Source organism: Pogona vitticeps, chromosome 4, assembly GCF_051106095.1.
Source record: "Pogona vitticeps strain Pit_001003342236 chromosome 4, PviZW2.1, whole genome shotgun sequence".
Taxonomy (NCBI): domain Eukaryota; kingdom Metazoa; phylum Chordata; class Lepidosauria; order Squamata; family Agamidae; genus Pogona; species Pogona vitticeps.
The window spans coordinates 23,897,221-23,916,992 of NC_135786.1; the positions used below are offsets into that span (position 1 = coordinate 23,897,221).

At 40.2% G+C, this 19,772-nt stretch overlaps 1 protein-coding gene across 28 annotated transcripts in view; it reads left to right on the forward strand.

The window, feature by feature from the left end:
* Positions 1-19,772, forward strand: part of ZMYND8 (zinc finger MYND-type containing 8) — a 102,364-nt gene that overhangs the window by 63,527 nt on the left and 19,065 nt on the right. For 22 of the 28 annotated variants that reach the window (XR_013544785.1, XM_020779443.3, XM_078392679.1 and 19 more), the window contains 8 exons: positions 1,800-1,877; positions 5,524-5,639; positions 6,417-6,898; positions 11,161-11,301; positions 12,211-12,363; positions 13,143-13,640; positions 15,749-16,114; positions 18,657-18,847. Coding sequence is in view for 27 of the 28 variants with exons in the window: in XM_020779443.3 (XP_020635102.3) it covers positions 1,800-1,877; positions 5,524-5,639; positions 6,417-6,898; positions 11,161-11,301; positions 12,211-12,363; positions 13,143-13,640; positions 15,749-16,114; positions 18,657-18,847 (2,025 nt within the window). In the remaining variant the exon portion in view is untranslated. The remainder of the gene's footprint in view (positions 1-1,799; positions 1,878-5,523; positions 5,640-6,416; positions 6,899-11,160; positions 11,302-12,210; positions 12,364-13,142; positions 13,641-15,748; positions 16,115-18,656; positions 18,848-19,772) is intronic. The other 6 variants (XM_078392690.1, XM_072996899.2, XM_078392686.1 and 3 more) reach the window with 1 other exon arrangement.

Consider the following 19,772-nt stretch of genomic DNA (forward strand, 5'->3'; position numbering starts at 1 on the left):
AGGAAACTGCTACTGGGGAGGAATCCCCAACCGCTGAGGTTCTGAGGCGTGGCCGGTGGCAAGACCAGCCAGCCCCTGCTTGGCACGGTGCGGCCGCTCTCCCCCTGCCCCACTTGTATGGGCATCACAGGCAGCAAGATCACTGGCCAGCAGTCTGCGCTCTTCCCTGCCTCCAGATAAGCGCCAAACGCACTTGGCCAGTGAAGCACGGACCAAATCATCGAGGCGCCGCCGCTCTCCCCCCTCCCCCCTTGGTGTATGGGCGCGCCGGGCAGCATCATCAAGCGAAAATCGCCCATTGAAATGACTGTTTTGCAAATCGCTATAGCGATCGCAAAAAGTCATTGTTGTGCGGATTCATCGTCTAACGGGGCAGCCGTCTTGCGAGACACCACTGTATATGAAAGAGCCATATGGAATTAGGACCAAAGACCATTTGTTGTAGGATTCTGTTCACGTGTAGCCAACCAAATGTCTATGGGGAACCCACAAGAACGATGTGAGAGCAATAGCCTTCTCAACTGCTATTAGAGACATATTGGATTTGGAATGTAGAGTCTTCATGATTCATAGACATTTCCTTCATAGATTTGTCTAAATTCTCTTTAAAAAGCTGTCTAGTGTGGCTTACTTTTAAGCAGACTGGTATAGGATCAGGTGTACCTCAAAAATATAGGCCAAATTGCTTTCGTTGGGTAATTAGCTCTATGTGTTAAATTTTCACAGATATTTGAGTTTAATGAAGAAAGTATGTTTGATATGGGGTGCAGACATACAACCAGGGAAGCCTTTTGGCCCTAAATCAGATCATTTCTTCCTGCTACCCAGCATTCGTAAACACTTGGAATGTGATGCAAGACAGCTTAATTGTATTGATAGTATATTCATTTCCCTGACATGATGACCATGAATTGAATTCAGATTTAGTCACAAGTGAATATTTTTAGGATTTTTTTAGAGCAGCCATTCTTAACCTTTTTTGGCCGCAGTCATAAACACAATATGAAAGAAATACAGGCTGAATCAAGATTGTATAAATCGTATGATGAAGCTTAATAGGGTGATGTGTGAAACATTGTTTCCAGTCTGTGGCTCCCTTCGAATCTGCCAGGGCCCCCAAGGGGGTCATATGGCCTTTGTTAAGAATGACTGTTTTAGAGGATGCAGTTTAGAAAAGCCCAGCCTAGATTTAGCACTGCAAAGCTGAAACTAACAGTTTACTTAATACTGTAAGTCCTCCAGTAATGCCTGAACAGACTTCTATATGTACAGCAGATTAACACACCTTTTCCTTCTTCTGTGTGGTCCTGGACTAAGATTGACCCAAAGCAAGAACACAGGGGGTTTGTGGGAGGACGTCAACTGCACTGGCAGATGTTGCATCAAGAGAGGCAAAACTAGACAATTACCCACCTGCTTTTGCTATTCAGCTCTTCAAAGATCAGCATATCTATATTTTGTAGTCGATTGCTCCAAATAAATGTTTGTGTTCCTGAAAAAATTATCAATCTTGCCATTGAACAGTTTTCACTCCAACAATTTTAGATAAGGTCAGAATTTAATATGAAAGGCTAAACAGCAGATTATTGGAAATATCATTATTTTTGATGCCTACTGGAGAAGCATGAGAATTAGTGTGAAGACTGTGAAAGCACAGAGTGGCAAAATGTATGACTCACTCCAGTAGAAAATTACGAATGGCTGTTTTTGTTGCTCTCTGATTATAGACTAAAACAGAATAATAGATTTATATAATCAGTCACTCGAACTCCTGCAGTAGCTGATCTTGTTCTTTACAGATGAATGAAATTGAAGTGTGTCCAGAATGTTACTTAGCTGCCTGCCAAAAACGAGAGAATTGGTTTTGTGAGCCATGTGTAAGTAAAACAATAAATGTGCATACATATACAGTTGAACTTTTCCTTTTATTTTAAAATCTGCGTACAACAGTCTTTTGAAGATAAATTCTCTTTATCTAAATAAAATTTGCACACTATAGCTACAATTGATGTGGAACTGCAAAAGTTGAATTCTAATTGAATTGCACTCAGAAACTTGCAAAAGCCAAAATCTTACTGCTTCATGAAGTAAACTGCACTAGAGTAAGTCCATTAACCTCTTCACAGATTACTGCCTTGTCGTAGCAAAGGGGCTTGGAGTAATTGAGAGAAGCTATGGGCTAAGCCTTGGGTGCAGGGACACCCAAGATGGACAGGTCATAGTGGAGACTTCTGACTAAATGTGATCCATCTGGAGCAGGAACTGGCAAACCACACCGGTATTTTTGCCAAGAAAACTCCATGGACACAAACAAAAGGCTAAAAGATATGATGCTGGAAGATGAGCCCCTCAGGTTGGAAGGCATCCAACATGCTACTGAGGAAGAGCGGAGGACAAGGACAAGTAGCTCCAGAGCTAATCAAGTGGTTGGGCCAAAGCCGAAAGGAAGCTCAGTTGTGGACGTGCCTGGAAGTGAAAGGAAAGTCCGATGATGCAAAGAAGAATACTGCATAGGAACCTGGAATGTAAGATCTGTGAACCTTGGTAAGCTGGATGTGGTCAAACAGGAGATGGCAAGAATAAACATTGACATCCTGGGCGTCAGTGAACTAAAATGGATGGGAATGGGCGAATTCAATTCAGACAATTATCATATCTACTATTGTGGGCAAGAATTCCATAGAAGAAATGGAGTAGCCCTCATAGTAAACAAAAGTGTGGGAAAAGGTGTACTGGGATACAATCTCAAAAAATGATAGAATGATTTCAATACGATCAAAGGCAGACTTTTCAACATCACAGTCATCCAAGTTTATGCACCAACCACTGATGCTGAAGAAGTTGAAATTGACCAATTTTATGAAGATTTACAACACCTTCTAGAACTGACACCAAAGAAAGATGCTCTCATTATAGGAGACTGGAATGCTAAAGTAGGGGGTCAAGAGATAAAAGGAACAACAGGTAAGTTTGGCCCTGGAGTTCAAAACAAAGCAGGGCAAAGGCTAATAGAGTTTTGTAAAGAGAACAAGCTGGTCATCACAAACACTCTTTTCCAACAACACAAGAGGCGACTCTACACATGGACATCACCAGATGGACAATATTGAAATCAGATTGATTATATTCTCTGCAGCCAAAGGTGGAGAAGCTCTATACAGTCAGTAAAAACAAGAGCTGGGGCTGATTGTGGCTCTGATCATCAGTTTCTCATAGTAAAATTCAAGCTTAAACTGAAAGTAGGAAAAACCACTGGGCTAGTGAGGTATAATCTAAACCAAATCCCTTATGAATATACAGGGGAAGTGAATAACAGATTTAAAGAACTCGATTTGGTGGTCAGAGTGCCAGAAGAACTATGGATGAAGGCTCATAACATTGTACAGGAGGCAGCAACAAACACCATCCCAAAGAAAAGGAAAAGCAAGAAAGCAAAGCGGCTGTTTGACGAGGTCTTACAAATAGCACAGAAGAGAAGGGAAACAAAATGCAAGACAGATAGGGAAACTTACAGAAAATTGAATGCAGACTTCCAAAGAATAGCAAGGAGAGACAAGAGGGCCTTCTTAAATGAACAATGCAAAGAAATAGAGGAAAATAATAGAAAGGGAAAAACCAGAGATCTGTTCAAGAAAATTGGAGATATTAAAGGAACCTTTTGTGCAAAGATGGACATGATAAAGGACAAAACTGGTGGGGACCTCACAGAAGCAGAAGACATCAAGAAGAATACACAGAGGAATGATATCAGAAAGATCTGTCTGTCCCGGAAAGCCCAGACAGTGTGGCTTCTGACCTTGAGCCAGACATCCTTGAGAGTGAAGTCATGTGGGCCTTAGAAAGCATGGCTCACAACAAGGCCAGTAGAGGTGAAGGCATCCCAGTCGAACTTCAGCAGTATGTGGACTCAGAACTCCCAGAAGTACAAGCTGAATTTTGAAGGGGCAGAGGAACTAGAGACCAAGTTGCTAACATGCGCTGGATTATGGAGAAAGCCAGAGAGTTCCAGAAAAACATCTACTTTTGCTTCATTGACTACGCAAAAGCCTTTGACTGGAATTAAGGTTGCCAAAAGAAATATCAGCAACCTCAGATATGCAGATGATATCACTCTGATGGCAGAAAGTGAGAATTAAAGAACCTCTTAATGAGGGTGAAAGAGGAGAGCTCAACATAAAAAATGAAGATCATGGCCACTGGTCCCATCACCTCCTGGCAAATAGAAGGGGAAGATATGGAGGCAGTGAGAGATTTTACTTTCTTGGGTTCCATGATCACTGCAGATGGGGACAGCAGCCAGGAAATTAAAGGAGGCCTGCTTCTTGGGAGGAAAGCAATGACAAACCTTGACAGCATCTTAAAAAGCAGAGACATCACCTTGCCAACAACGTCTGCATAGTCAAAGCTAAGATCTTACTAGTAGTGTTGTATGGAAGTGAGAGCTGGACCATAAAGAAAGCTGACCGCCAAAGAATTGATGCTTTTGAACTGTTGTGCTGGAGGAGACTCTTGAGAGTCCCCTGGACTGCAAGGAGATCAAACGTATCCATTCTGAAGGAAATCAACCCTGAGTGCTCACTGGAAGGACAGATCCTGAAGCTGAGGCTCCATTACTTTGGCCATCTCATGAGAAGAGAAGACTCCCAGGAAAAGACCCTGTTGTTGGGAAAGTGTGAAGGCAAGAGGAGAAGGGGACCACAGAGGACAAGATGGTTGGACAGTGTCATCGATGCTACCAACATAAATTTCACCCAACTCCAGGAGGCATTGGAAGACAGGAGGGCCTGGCGTGCTCTGGTCCATGGGGTCAGGAAGAGTTGGACATGAATGAATGACTAAACAACAAACAACAATAAGTCCATTAAGTCAATGGATTTGGTAACTCACCTCTTCTGTAAGTTCCATTGATTGAAATAAGTATGCTCTAACTGTGACTTACATTAGCATAGTGTTGCAACTTGAGTAGGCCCATTTAAACTAATGAAAGTAATGGAGAAGTACTCTACTACAGTTTACTATGGTAAGCCCCATTTGTGTGAATTAATTTGATATAGATTTCTAACAATTACAAGGTTTCATTTAATTTTGTTTAATTTAAATTGGCTACTTTTAGATGTTAGATGTATTATTGTTCACTCTGGATATTGAAAATGATCTGTGGTACAAAAATGTTTGAATATTTGACCATTCCTCCTAAATATAAGGGGGCAGGAATTCTCTCAAATAAAGGACTTTCTCTTGAGCACTGTACTATTATGCTGTAAACAGTTTTAAAGAGAAAGCAAATCAAGCATTTCAGTTTATATTGTTAAAGCACTTCAAATAATTGTAGATGACAGAAAAGCTATGCAGTTCTCTGAGCACAGGCTGCATTTTCTTTATTTGGGGTATGTGTGTCTCATTTTTTAGTTACTGTTGTTTTCCACATCATAAAATCAATTATTGTCTCTTGTACCAGTAATTAGAAAGTAGTACATGGCTTAAACTGGTTTCTCACTATGGTCACTATGCACTTTCCTCTAGAGCAATCCACACCCGTTGGTCTGGGCTAAACTCAAGGGTTTCCCATTCTGGCCTGCTAAAGCACTGAGGGATAAAGACGGTCAAGTTGATGCTCGTTTCTTTGGTCAACATGACAGGTGGGAGTTCAGTCAAAAAGTGGTTGAATGGCTTGTGTTATATTTGCGTGTTACAATGTTGGCAATGTCCACTTACATTTTTAATAAAATATATAGTTAACCACTATTTAATTTTGTATACAGAGAAAAGTCGTATTTTTTCCCCTTAAGGGGAACTTCTTCAACGCATGTGGAAAACTCCAGTTTTCCTGTGCATAGCCTTCTGTTGTCCTGCTGGTTAGCCTGCAGCCATGAAGTTTGCTACTAGATTGAGTGAGTGCTAGATGCATGTCATATGAACAGTTTTTAATAGCCTGATGCTGTCATCATCACATATATGGTTGAAACTGGCCCAAATAAATATAAGTGGAATATTACAATATCTGAGTATCTGCCAACACAAGAGAAAATTAGAGGCAGTCAGGCTGATAATGCCCTGATTATTGACTGATGGAAGTTCAACTGGAAGACTCTGGTTCACCATTCCAGTGAATTATTAAATGGCAGTTGCTATTTAATTTAATTTACCACCTTTTAAAAATATTGTTTTAGAAATAAGGTTTTCTAGAATTGTTGACTGCCCAAACTGCAATCTTTTCTGCTTAGACACAGGAGGTTTACATGTTGGGGCTAAATAAAAACTTGAGTTTCATATATGCATATTTTTACACAAAACACATTGAATTTAATAGGACTTGCTTTCAAGTATGCTTAAAGGTGAAATGAAAGTCTTTGAAACCATCTACGTGTCAATTAATCTGACATACCTGCTTATTTGTTTTACCCTTTTTTATGCAGGGCCTGGGTTCCAGTAAATAATTGCTACCTCATGTCTAAAGAAATTCCTTTTTCTGTGAAAAAGACTAAAAGCATATTCAACAGTGCAATGCAAGAGATGGAGGTTTATGTGGAGAATATCCGTAGAAAGTTTGGCGTTTTTAATTATGCACCTTTCCGGACACCGTATACTCCTAACAACCAATACCAAATGTTATTAGACCCTTCAAATCCTAGTGCTGGAACTGCCAAGACTGACAAACAAGAGAAAATCAAACTTAACTTTGATATGACAGCATCACCCAAGATTTTAATGAGCAAACCAATGCTGAGTGGTGGTACTGGGCGAAGGATTTCCTTAACAGACATGCCGCGTTCTCCAATGAGTACAAATTCATCTGTTCATACTGGATCTGATGTTGAGCAGGAAACAGAGAAAAAGCCAACCTCCAGTCACTTTAGTGCAAGTGAAGAGTCCATGGACTTTCTTGACAAGAGTACAGGTAAGATAGGCAGAAGTTGCTGTCTCAATCGCTACAGACAAGTTTTGTCATCAGCCACTGTAGGTAAGGTTGTAAAATTGGAAGGAAAGAACATTATGTTCATTATTGATATACTAATAGGGTGTTGCATAGGCCTCAGGTGCATCGCTACTCCTAAGCATGCACATAGCTGTCCTGGGAATAATTATACTATTGGGTTAGAGCCAGGACACTTGTCATCCATGATAATAGCATAGTAGTTATAATGAACTGTAAAGTGGATCAGTGGCACCTGCAATGAATTGAAAATATGGTTCAGGTGATGTTCAAATAAAGGAAGTGGCATTTGGCTGGCCTAATACTGGGTAACGAAGAATCAGAGGGTCTGGTTGTGAGCATTTGGATTAGTAGGAGCACGTACAAATGTGTTTCATAGACATCAGGTTGTTGCTATCATGTGATGCACTCTGTTTCTTTGGAACACTAAGCAAGAGGTTTGTTTAGACCAGGAATGGGAAAAGTGTGTACAACTCCTCCAGATTGGGTTTGTAGCCCCCAGCTCTCCTAAATCACATATTTTTTGCGAAGAAAAAAAAAAGACCCACATCCTTTTTCCAAAATTGGAAGTGGTCTTTTAGCTATTTCAGTTTTTGTTTCCAAGTATTAGCAGTTTTCTTGGTTTTTATGCCCTTCCCCAAGATATTTGGGCCAGAAAATTGGCCTGTTGATTTGCTGAGGTTTCCCAGCCTAGTTTAGATCATGGCACCAAAGGTGGAAGGTGTATGTGGGTACACACATGTGTAAGGAATGTACTTGAGTGATCTGGCCAAGAGTTAACTACCTGTCAGAGCTGTCTGTAGTCTGACTGGGTGAAGCACAATGACAAGATTGTGCAGTCTTAGTATGCTCATGTTTGGCAGCAGTTTGCCAGGAGAACATTTTGCATAATACGCTGTAATTCCTTGTTGGGTGCAATAACACTGGATTAGTCCGTAATTTTTTTTAAAAAAAAATACTTTTGGCATCAGATACATTGAGTGACCTGCTAATATTTTAGAAGCCAGAACAGTAAGATAATAATAAATGAGAACTAAAACACATAGAAAGTTGAACTGGTAGTTAATTCATTTTGGCAATTTTACCATGCTCTTCCTTTTCTTTGTATTATTATTATTATTATTATTATTATTATTATTATTATTATTATTATTATTATTATTATTATTATTATTATTATTATTATTATTATTATTATTATTATTATTATTATTATTATTATTATTATTATTATTATTATTTATATCCCGCCTATCTGGTTTAACAAAGCTTTGAATCTTTCATAGCATATAAGTTCGTACATTTAATGATTCAGAGTAGACATGGGCACCGTACTGGTATCTAGGGATATGAAATATGAAGCCCACATCCTACCTCCAGTACCATCCACCCCACTCACTGGGCTCTGCATGACGCTGGAGTCCTCTTTCAAGGGCAACATGCTAATCTCGGCAGGAGCCCAGATGGCCCTTCCACACCTCCCTGTGTAGCTGACCAAAGTGGTCAGCTATGCAGGGATGTGGGAAAGGGCCAGCTGGGCTCCTGCCAGGATTGGTGCACTACTGCCAAAGGAGGACTCCAGTGCCATGCAGAGCACAGTGAGTGGGCTGGTCAGTTTTGGGAGTGGGAATTGGGCCTCTGCAGCACCCGTAGTATCCTTTGATGTGAATATGAAGGGCCCATGTCTAATTCAGAGGGAAGGAGTCAATGCATTCCCTGGGATAGTGCATGCTTACACAGTAGAAAACATTGTGTGAATTATGAATTAGTCAAACAGCTTCTCTGTTTTCCTTCAGGGCTCTTTATGTCAGTTTCAGTATTTCATTGTACAGAAAGGGGGGAAATGGCTGTATTACTTCAGATGTTACCTTCCTAAATTTGTCTTGTTTTATCTTGATGCTATTAACACGATTTAGAATGGTTTGTGTGTTTACATTAACTATTGTGTAAATGTTCTACTTTTTGTAAACATGACTATTTCACATGTAAAAATTGGTGCAAAGTTTATAAAGATCCGCTTAGATGATGAACAAGATGAATTGTTGGTCTTTATGTGCCAGTATTTGTTTAAATGATTAAATCTGTGTTCTGAAGTTTTTTTTAAAATCAGTATGATAGTGCCTTGCTCTCTTTGTGAAATTCATACTATGTATGCCTGCTATCAAAAATCCAAAAAAGAGAGTTTGTCCTTTTTCCTGATATTGAATTTCCCTTCACTTTATCTTCACTGTTCCAGCCACAGTACTAAATGAAGGCAAGAAAACTAGAGTAGGCATTTCTAGTATTTATATTCATTCAAATCATATGCTTATAAGAACTGCAACAAAATATTCCAATATATATACTCCATCTTAACAGAAAATTAAGAAATTGGTCCATCTATCCATTTATTTTTATTTGTTTAAAATATTTTACCCCATCTTTTTCCTTAAAAAGGACATAAGGCAGCTTACAACATTAAAAGACAATATTTAAAGTTAAAAACAATAAGTATACAAATACTAAAAAGGATCAAACCCAAACTGCTACAATAAATTGTAAACAAAAGCAGTATTAAAAGCACATTCAATACAGTAAGGGACAACAACCTATTTAAAAATCCCACTCAAATAGCTAGTCACTGAGAGAAAGCTTGCCTGAAGATAAAGCTTTTTCTTCACCTGCTTGTGGAAGGACAGCAAAGATGAGTCCAGCCAGGTCCCCTGTGAGAGGGAGTTCCAAAGTCTGGGAGAAGCAACAAACACAGTCCCCCCACCAATCACACCTTTGAAGGTGGTGGGACCAAGAGATGACAGGTTACTCCAGATAATCTTAACATCCAAGCAGGCTCATAATTGGAGACATGGTCCTTGAGATAGCTTGAGCCCAAGTTGTTTAGGGCTTTATAGGTTAGAATCTTTATAGGTTAGAAATTATTCCTTCTAAGCAGGCTCTCCATCCCACTCCCACTGTTTTCCTTTTCCAACTGCCAGTCTTTCAAGGCTGCTGAGCATAGTAATTTTTCCTTGAATTGTTGCCATATTTTGCTCTGTTTAGGTGTTTTTTTTAAAAGTTCTTTATTTTCTATTTTTTTAAGGAGAGGGGCACTTCTGTCAAACTTAGTATTGAATAAACACATATTTTTGAGGTATTATTTCTAGGCTTCTTATGTAATAAGTAAGAAAGCCTAGAAATAATGCCTGGGGAAAAAAATGTTTGTCTTAAGAGGTAGGAAACTATAAAACTTGCAGAGGAGCTAAACTTTGTTTCAAAACTTAATTGTGCCTCAAAAATAATGTCTGAAATCCTCTTGCATATGTTATACATGGAGAATGAGGATGATGTCACTGGCGGGGGAAGATTTTTCTTTAAGCGGAGCGTTCCCCCTTTTCTCCTGCGACTTTAAGTAATTCTTTATATCGTATGGAAACTATAGGCACCAGGTGACAGGAGGAGATATTTCATGACCAGAAATCTCTCAACGCCTCCCCTCCTGGTAATGTCATTTGGCTATGATGGGTTTTGGTAATTAAAGACTTTGTCCTTCCATCTCATGGTTTCTGCATGTTATAGTGGATTACTCACAAGTTGGTCAAGTCACAGAAAAGAAAGGGCAGATTTTTAACTACCAAAAACCCTCCTTCTGCCAATTATGTTTCCACCCTTCAGCAAGAGGATTTCAGCCAAAATGATTTAGGAAACACTCCTGGTGGTGAAATGTATTAGAACAAAGAGTCTGAAAATCAGAGATGAATGGAGAAGCAGGAAGTGGAGTCCTAAAATTTATTTTCCTTCCCAAAACAAGGAAGTTACCATGTCTATCTTATCTGAAAATATTCTTAGCTAGTTAATTTTTAAGGTAAGTATCAGTATACAAGGAGCAACTGGTTTAGTTAATTTCTCTTAATCGATAGAATACACTGGTGTGAATTATTTAGTTAAATATTATACCTTTTGCTTAAAACCTATTGAATAAATCTGTTTCTCACTTTCCTCCAAAGAACTGTACAATCTATGTATTACTACTTTTGGGGGGACAGGAATCTCCCCACAGCCTCAATCCCACATGACTAAGCTGCTTTCCATGTGCTGGGGTGTTTTCAAAAGCAATTGGTGCAGATGTCTGATGTACATAAGGGTAAAATGGCATTGATCCATCAGAGTGGGCCCAAGCTTAAAGAACCCCTTCGCACCTTTTCCAGCTCATGGTTTGTAATTTGTTTTATTTCATTTGTCTACTTTTTTAGCCTCTCCAGCACCAATAAGAACAGGTCAAGCAGGGAGCTTATCTGGCAGTCCCAAACCTTTCTCTCCTCAACCTTCAACACCTGGTGCTACTAAGCAAGAAAGAACATCTACTCCAGGAAGCATTCTTAATCTTAATCTTGGTAAGTTGGAATGGTTTAAAGAAACTTCCACCTTTATCAGTGGTAAGTAAACACATACAAGAATGTAGTAGAGCACAACTGAAATGTCTGACTCCCAAATAATGCAATGTTATATTTCTTCTACAGTTTGTAGGTTATAATTTACAGGCTTATGAAAACACCTGTGATAGTCCATTGTTCAACAATATATAATTAATAGGATTTTGAAAGCTAAAGAACATCAGCTTGCCTATATTGCTACACTGAATAATACTAGGGTGGTGGAGGATGAAATTTGTTTTGTGAGTGGGATTTTTTTATTGTTGTGGTTGGGTTGAGATTCCTATAGTAGCTGGTGAAAAATAAACTGAAAAAATCTAGCCTTATAAATAATTATCATAGAGTTCAAATAACCTGTGCTAGCACAATATCTACTATTTGGATAGTCCAAAGTTGTGATTTTAACTGCTGTTATTAAGAGTTGGTTTGTATATCAACTCCAGCTTTTCCAGTGGGCAATTAGCATCAACAATTGCCCTTAACATAATTGGATCCAGTTTTCTAAATTGGTGTGTGTATTTGAGAACAGTGACTTTGAACCTGATTAGCACTAAGTTAGTTTCCATGTTGTATCATACATCTTTCAGTCAGCCATGTTAACATAGGAAGAGATCACAGTGGATTGTGTTCATTGGCTGCAGTACTGCACACAGTTGAGCTGATAAATCTGTCTATTTTTGTGGTATGGAATGAACATAGCTGTCCATGGGCTTATACCAAGCTTCCACATACTACTTCAACGATGCAATCAAGAATTGCAACTTAATGAACTTAGTACTGCTTATCAATAAAAGCTTTTAATTTTTTGAAGCTTACACCCACTGTTTAAATTGTATTATCTAATAAGGACATTTTTATTTAATATTCTAGATCGTAGTAAAGCTGAGATGGATTTGAAAGAGCTGAGTGAATCAGTACAGCAGCAGTCCACACCTGTACCACTGATTTCACCAAAACGACAAATTCGGAGCAGATTCCAACTTAACCTTGACAAGACAATAGAAAGTTGTAAAGCACAGCTAGGTATGCATCTGTTCATTCCATAACCTGTGGTGTAAGCATTAGAGCTAAAAAATATTCTTCATTGTGGCATTATCTCTTAGAGATGGTGACAGGAATGAGGAAACTAACGTGGTCATTTGTTTAGTGATGTTTTAAAAACCTCTTAAATCAAAAGATTTCAAAACAATACACACAAATAATTCAATATACACTGGTTGAAACCTTGTTGAAGAGCTTGGTACTCATAAAGGCTGATGATATCAGCCACAAACATTAATATTTAATTTAAAGTTTCCTACCCCACACCCTTGTCACTAGAGACTCCCTATGGGGCTCCCTTTAGATCCAGGGAAGCTTTTAGAAATCTTAGAATGAAGGCAAGGAGCCATTAATGCCTGAAAATCACTGGTCTTGGGTGGGAGAACCAGCAGTGGTGGTATCAGGCCATTAAAGACATTATCAAGATTAATAAAATGTGTTGTAGAATAACCTTCAACAGGAAGGCTTGCATAAATATATTTGTGTTCAATATGTCCAGGAAAACAGAAATTGTCAGTGCATCAAGAGGATGAAGCATATTCCACAAAATGGGCACCCCAACAACTCAGCATCTTGCTCCAAATAGTCCTGTCCAAGCAATCTGTGCCGCTGCTGTTGAGACCAGCCTTTGAAATAGCTCCTCACTGAGTGCATTGTAATAGTTACAGTGGGTTTGCACTTTATAAAACATGTCAAGAACTGAAAAGAGATGAAGTAGAAATCTATAATTCAACAATATTCTTTTGTTCTTCTGTAATTAGGCATCAATGAAATATCTGAGGATGTTGCAGTAGAACATAGTGACTCTGAGGATTCTGAGAAATCAGACTCTAGTGATAGTGAATACATCAGTGATGATGAACAAAAGTCCAAGAATGATCAGGAGGAGGAGGAAAAAGAAGGTACAAGGAGTGACAAAGAGTCCTTGCCCATGAAAAAAAAAACGAAACCACCAACTCCAACAGAAGAAAAAGAAGACATTAAAAATACAAGCTCAGAAGTGGAGAAAACCGATACACCTGCCAAAGAAAAGTCAAATGCAGACTCAGATAAAGAGCTTTCTGAAAAGGGGAAAAGTTTGTCACACCCTGCTAAAGAGAAGCTGAAAAGTAAAGATGAGACAGACTCTCCAACTGTGCATCTTGGCCTGGATTCTGATTCTGAAAGTGAACTTGTTATTGACCTGGGGGAAGACCAGTGTGGTCGTGAAGGACGAAAAAATAAAAAAGAACCCAAGGAATCTCCTCCTAAGCAGGATGGTAGGATGCCCTATTTTCTGTTATTTGCTTCAGTTGCCAAAGAATTAAACACTGGTCTGCATGCCTACGGTGCTTATATTGTTGGTCCCTGAAATTCTGATAACTTTAATGAGGTTGGGGGATGAGGTTGTGCTTCTGGAATGGGGTGGATCTATTTTCTTTTCCTTAAAAATCTATTCATTTGTTCTAATATAGTTTTGGGTCTTCCCATGCTCATGTATCCCACAAACACTCAAGAGAAAAGTATCAGCAGCTTTGGGTTATCTCAGAGTATGTACAAATACAAGATCACATAAGAAAAGCAGGTCTGTGTCTTAGATAGGAAAAAATAGCCCCATTATAATTCAGTAGCATTGAACGTTGAGACTTAGATGAAGAAACCCTGTTACAGTGGTGCCTCGACTTAACGACCGTTTTGAGTTACAACCAGCTCCGGCCGCAAAATGTTGCTTTGAGTTGCAGCCGGAGCTTCCAGTTACGAACACAGGAAGGCAGGGGGAAAAGGCAGGAAATTCAAATTGCTAACTGTTGGTGGTGAAGAGGCTGCTTCTTTGTAGGTCTTTCGCCCCAGCAGTGCGATCGGAGGAGCTTGGGACTGCCTGGTATGGTAAAGTGCTGCTTTCTACTTTTAAAAAACTGCCTGTTCTGGGTTTTGCAGGGCGGGTTTGGGCTGGAGGGGTTAAGTTTCTGTGCTGTATTGTTGGGAATTTTTTTTTGCAGCCCCAGCGCCTTTCGATGGGGCTTGTTCCATTGTTTATTTCTGGTTTTGTTTTTAAGCCCCAGCGCCTTCACAGCTTGCTCGTTTATTTTTTGTTTTTGGTTTTTTGCAGCCCCCGCGCTTTCCAATGGGGCTTGCTCTGTTGTTTATTTATTTATTTATTTTAAAGCTCCAGCGGCTTCAGAGCTTGCTCCGTTGTTTAGTTTTGGTTTTTTTTTTTTTTAAAGCCCTAGTGCCTTTGGGGCTTCTCCTGTTGTTAGTTAGTTTGTTTATTTATTTATTTTTGCAGCCCCAGTGCATTCCTATTGGACTTGCAATGTTTTATTTTTATTTTATTTTTGGGGGGTATTTTTTTCGCTTCTGGGATGGATTAATGCGTTCCAGTGCATTTCAATGGGAAATGTTGCTTCAATTTATGACCATTTTGAGTTACATCCATCTTCTGGAACAGATTATGGTCGTAAGTCAAGGCACCACTGTACTTGAATGGGAGAAAGAAGGAATGAAACATCTAGAAATGGGAAATAATTTATGTATCATTAAATGTTAAAAATAAAACATCTTGTTGCCTTTCTTAAAAATCTTCATATTTGCATATTTTCATGCATCCCTAAAATTTTTGTCCCTGTGTTCCTCAAAGTTTTCATGCTTTTCTATCACAGGTTTTCCTGTTGTTCTCAGGCCTTGACATCTCTGTGTGTAGTCAGCTTGGTTTCACGGGCTGTATGGCCTATGAAACCAAGCTGTTGAATATATTTTTGATGGTTTTCTGTCTTGGAATTAGGATCTGTTCAGGTGATCTGCATGATCAAAAGGAGCTGACACTGCTTATTGTAGACAGTTCTTGAACAGCTCATGCCAATAAGGCAGGAATTGAAAGTGGTTTCCATTTTGTCATAATACAAACAGAGACATGTCAGGACCTAGTATTATCTAACTGTGAAAAATGAAAAAAAAGAATAGTTCCTTAAGACATCTTTAAAAATGTGGAAGAATAGACTGAAAGACCTCAGTAAATAAAAATTTATTCATGACTAGTTAATGAAAAAACAGAACAAAAGGTTAAACATAACTTGTGAAGCTACCAGATAAATAAAGCTTTCAGTACAAGAAATCTTTCTCTCACTGCCTCATATTTTTCTTGAAGACAAAAATTTGCCTCCTGCTGCTCTAGGACTTCTACATTGCTTTCCAGAGTTAGCTGACTGGGAACAATGCCACATTTGTCTCAAGGAAAACAATTATGTGCAATCATCATAATCATCTTAGAACTGCAGAGCTGGAAGGGATCGTTGAGTAAGGCTACTTGTGTTATTGCTTGACTTGGAAACCAACATTGGGGTAACTTTGAACTGTATGTAAAATTTATATATATATTCTCCCCATTTAGCGGCATCTAAACCCCCACCTTCTTCAACTGTGAGCAGTCAGCCTCCTACTGAAACTCAGGTGCTTACGCGATCAGCATCCCAAACTCCTCCAGCTGGTATTACACCAACAACAAGCACAGCGTCCACTGTCAGTGCTCCGACTGCAGCCACTGGAAGTCCAGTGAAAAAGCAGAGGCCTCTCCTACCAAAGGAAACAGCTCCGGCTGTGCAGCGGGTAGTCTGGAATTCTTCAAACAAATTTCAGACTTCTTCTCAGAAATGGCATATGCAGAAAGTACAAAGACAGCAACAGCAGCAACAGAGTCAGCAGCAACAACCTCAGTCTTCCCAAGGAACAAGATACCAAACAAGACAGGCTGTGAAAGGTATTCTTCAGTTTTCCCATCTATGCCCACTGTTGTATTTTTGCAGTAGTTATTGTGCTCAATGACTTCATGCTGTGAATTCCTCTGTAACTATGGATTTTGCAAACACATGGAAAAGTACACACATCAGTGCTATTGTTCAGTGTAGTTAGAAGTCCCGTTCATTGGAATGTAAATTATGTTCACCTTAGATTACAGATGCTGCCACTGTAGAAAATCGTGAATATTCTAAAAGCTGGTGAGAGTGTATGTTGGTGGAAGAAAACAGCTATCTCTGACAATATTTATAGGAAATAGCATATTTTATATTTATCAGGATATAGCTGTACATTATGATTCTGATTGGTTATACAGTAGTGCCTCACTTAGCGAGGTTAATCCGTTCCGGAAAAAATGTCGCTAAGTGATTTCACCATTAAGCGAAAAGAAAAAGCCCATAGAAACACATTAAAACGTGATTAATGCGTTCCTATGGGCTAAAAACTCACCTTTAAGTGAAGATCCTCCATAGGAGCGGCCATTTCTGGTGCCTCCTAAGCGAGGTATCCATTCCAGAAAACAGCGGGTGGCCATTTTGAAACCGCCAATCAGCTGTTAAAAAAAGCATTGCTTTGCTATTATCGGTTCCCCAAGCAGGGAACCGATCATGGCAAAGTACCGCCAGCCAGCCCCGGACACCTGGTCTCCATGGCCGGGTGAGAGCGAGGGGGAGGGAGCGCGGCAGTCTCCAGCCAGCGAGGGCTTGGAGGCAGGCAACTGGGAAGGGGCGTGCCTCTGACGGCCGACAAGCCCCGGACACCCGGTCTCCTTGGCGGGGCTCTCCCGGGGCGCAGACGGGGCGAGGAGGGGATCTCTGGCATGCCGCCCCCCGTCCAGCCGCTGCTACCTTGATCCTGGTCCCAGGTGGGCGCCTCCTCCTTTGCAGCGCTCTGGCTCGGCGCCATCAGGGATCAGGGCCAGGCCCTTCCCTCCCTCCTTCCCTCCCTCCTCCCGAGGTGCCAATCCGGAATGCCCCCGCTCCCCTCCTCCTGACCAGCGGGCCTTTGGGCTGCTCGCGGCGAAGCGCTTCTCCAGGGGCAGCCCAAAGGCTCGCCTTTTGGAACAGCTGACGGGCAGGCCTTTGGGCTGCTCCCGGAGAAGCGGTTATCCGGGAGCAGACCAAGGGCTCCCTTTTTGGAACAGCTGATGGGCAGGCCTTTGTGATGATCGTGGGGGAGCGCTCCCCTGCGATCATCGCAAAGCGAATTTTCCCCATAGGGGCTATCGCAAAGCGATCACTCTTGCAATGACAAAAAGTCCATCGCAAAGTGATTTCATTGCTAAACGGAGCAATCGCTATGCGAGGCACCACTGTACTACTTCCCTAATGATAAAGTAGGATTGTGATGGCACTGCGGGTTAAACTGCAGAAGCCTCTTTGCTGCAAGGTCGGAAGACCAGTAGTCGTAAGATGGAATCCACATGACACTGTGAGCTCCCGTCATTTGTCCCAGCTCCTGCCAATCCAGCAGCTCGAAAGAATGTAAAATGCGAGTAGATAAATAGGTGCCATCTTGGTGGGAAGGAAATGGTGTTCCGCGTCTAGTTGCGCTGGCCACATGACCACAGAAGATTGTCTTTGGACAAAAAACGCTGGCTCTACGGCTTAGAAACAGGGATGAGCACCACCCCATAGAGTTGAACATGACTGGACTAAATGTCAAGGGGAACCATTACCTTTACCTAATGATAAAGTCCTAAAGTGAATTATTTGCCCTGACATTGGTGATTGTGAATCTGAATGGACCACACTGTTGTCTCTGAATAACACATTAATCATAAAAGGACAACACAATACTTCCTTTCTAAGTTAAGAGTAGGTGTTTTGGTGTAATAAGATTCTGAAGGTAAGGAGTGTCTACATTTTAGAGGGATCTGAATAAATATTAGATCATTTTTAAAATGGAGAAGCAGTCATCTTTGTTTTTGGCTCAGCAACACTTAGTGGAAAGTAAACTTGGCTTCATACCTAGCAGGGATTAATCTAATTAACTGAACCTAGTGCTGCCCGCAGTCCATATTAGAGTGTTACAAAGTGCAGACTTTGAGGATTTAGAGGAGCACACCAAGTGTTTTTGCTAAGCAATTCACCTCTTTCTGCTTAGCATCCAGACTGAATGACTTAAGAATCTTACTATGGCATTCTAGATGCCATTTACTAATACAGTAAATTATTCTGCCTCAATAGATTTTTAAGGAGGATTTTATAACATTAGCATGTATAGTCCCTAAAAGATGATTCCTGTTTTCCTTGTCCTAAGATTTTCTGTTCCATCATATGCAAATAGCTAGCTGTGGTAACATAATGTCACAAAACATGATATGACATCATTGCTAGGAGTGTTATGATGGCCTTACACAGAGGTACTGTATGTCACTGCAATGTTTAGAACTGAGCTGAAAAATTGCCAAGAAGTTTAATAAGGAATTGGCTTGTTTTTTATTTTTTTAAGTACCGTGAAATACACAGTGATTCAATTGTGGGTTTGTTTTCTGTCCTTAGCTGTACAGCAAAAGGAGATTACTCAGAGTACTTCAACGTCTACCATCACCTTGGTTACAAGCACTCAACCTGTTTCTATAGTAACCAGTTCTGGATCAGCAAGTACACTTTCATCTTCTGTTAATACAGACTTGCCAATAGCAACAGCTTCAGCAGATGTAGCTGCAGATATTGCTAAGTATACTAGTAAAGTAAGTTTTTTAAAAAAAATTACAGCCTTTTCTTACAAGTTTTACTCTGAAATTCATGCATTTGGTAATATTCAGAAGAGTGGTTTATTCACTCTTCTGTGTGACTATTCCCATGCCATCACATGGATATTTTGAACGCACGAAAGAATGTTTACAGCAATATTTTAAACTGGCTGCTAATGTGTAGCTGGAAACAACATAATTTTTCTGCCTTTGTTTTCCAAAAGCAAGCTTAGGATTTTGGAGACAGGTAGAGAAAAATTAAAACAACCTGCCCAGATATGTACATGTGTAACATTCCTGGTGTCTTTGGATGCATGTGCACATAGCTCAGTTTTACTAGCTCTTCTTACTAGGATTATTGCCTTTATCTATACTCTTTGAATAGCAGTATAGGGATTATTGTTTGTTTAGTGTCATCAGTGACTACAGTGCCATAAAATAATATAAGCATACTGTATAAACAATTGCTCCCAGTATTCCAGTTGTAGGTAAAAATGGCCTGTTAAACCCCCAAGCAGAATTATACTTTCATTTGACACAGACATACTTTTTTTTAATTGGATGGATTAAGGAAGTTAGAGGCGGGTACATCCTCATAAGGCCTTAGGAGAAGCGATAGAGACCCCAAACCTTTGGAAATTATCTAGGCCAGTTCCCAATCCAGGCGTTTTTGGATTGCAATTCCTAGAAGCCTTCTCCACCAGCTGTGTTGGCTGGGATCTCTGGGAGTGGCAGTTCAAGAACACCGAAGTTACCCAAGATTGGGAGCCACTGATCTAAGCAATTATCCACCTGCATCAATAAAAGCAATGATCTCAGGTGGAGGTCCTAAATGCAGCAACTCTTGCAGCAACGCGGTAGTGCTCCTCTTTTGGGCCATCTCTACAGAGATAGTTGGGAAGGAGGCCCATGAAATGCTCCA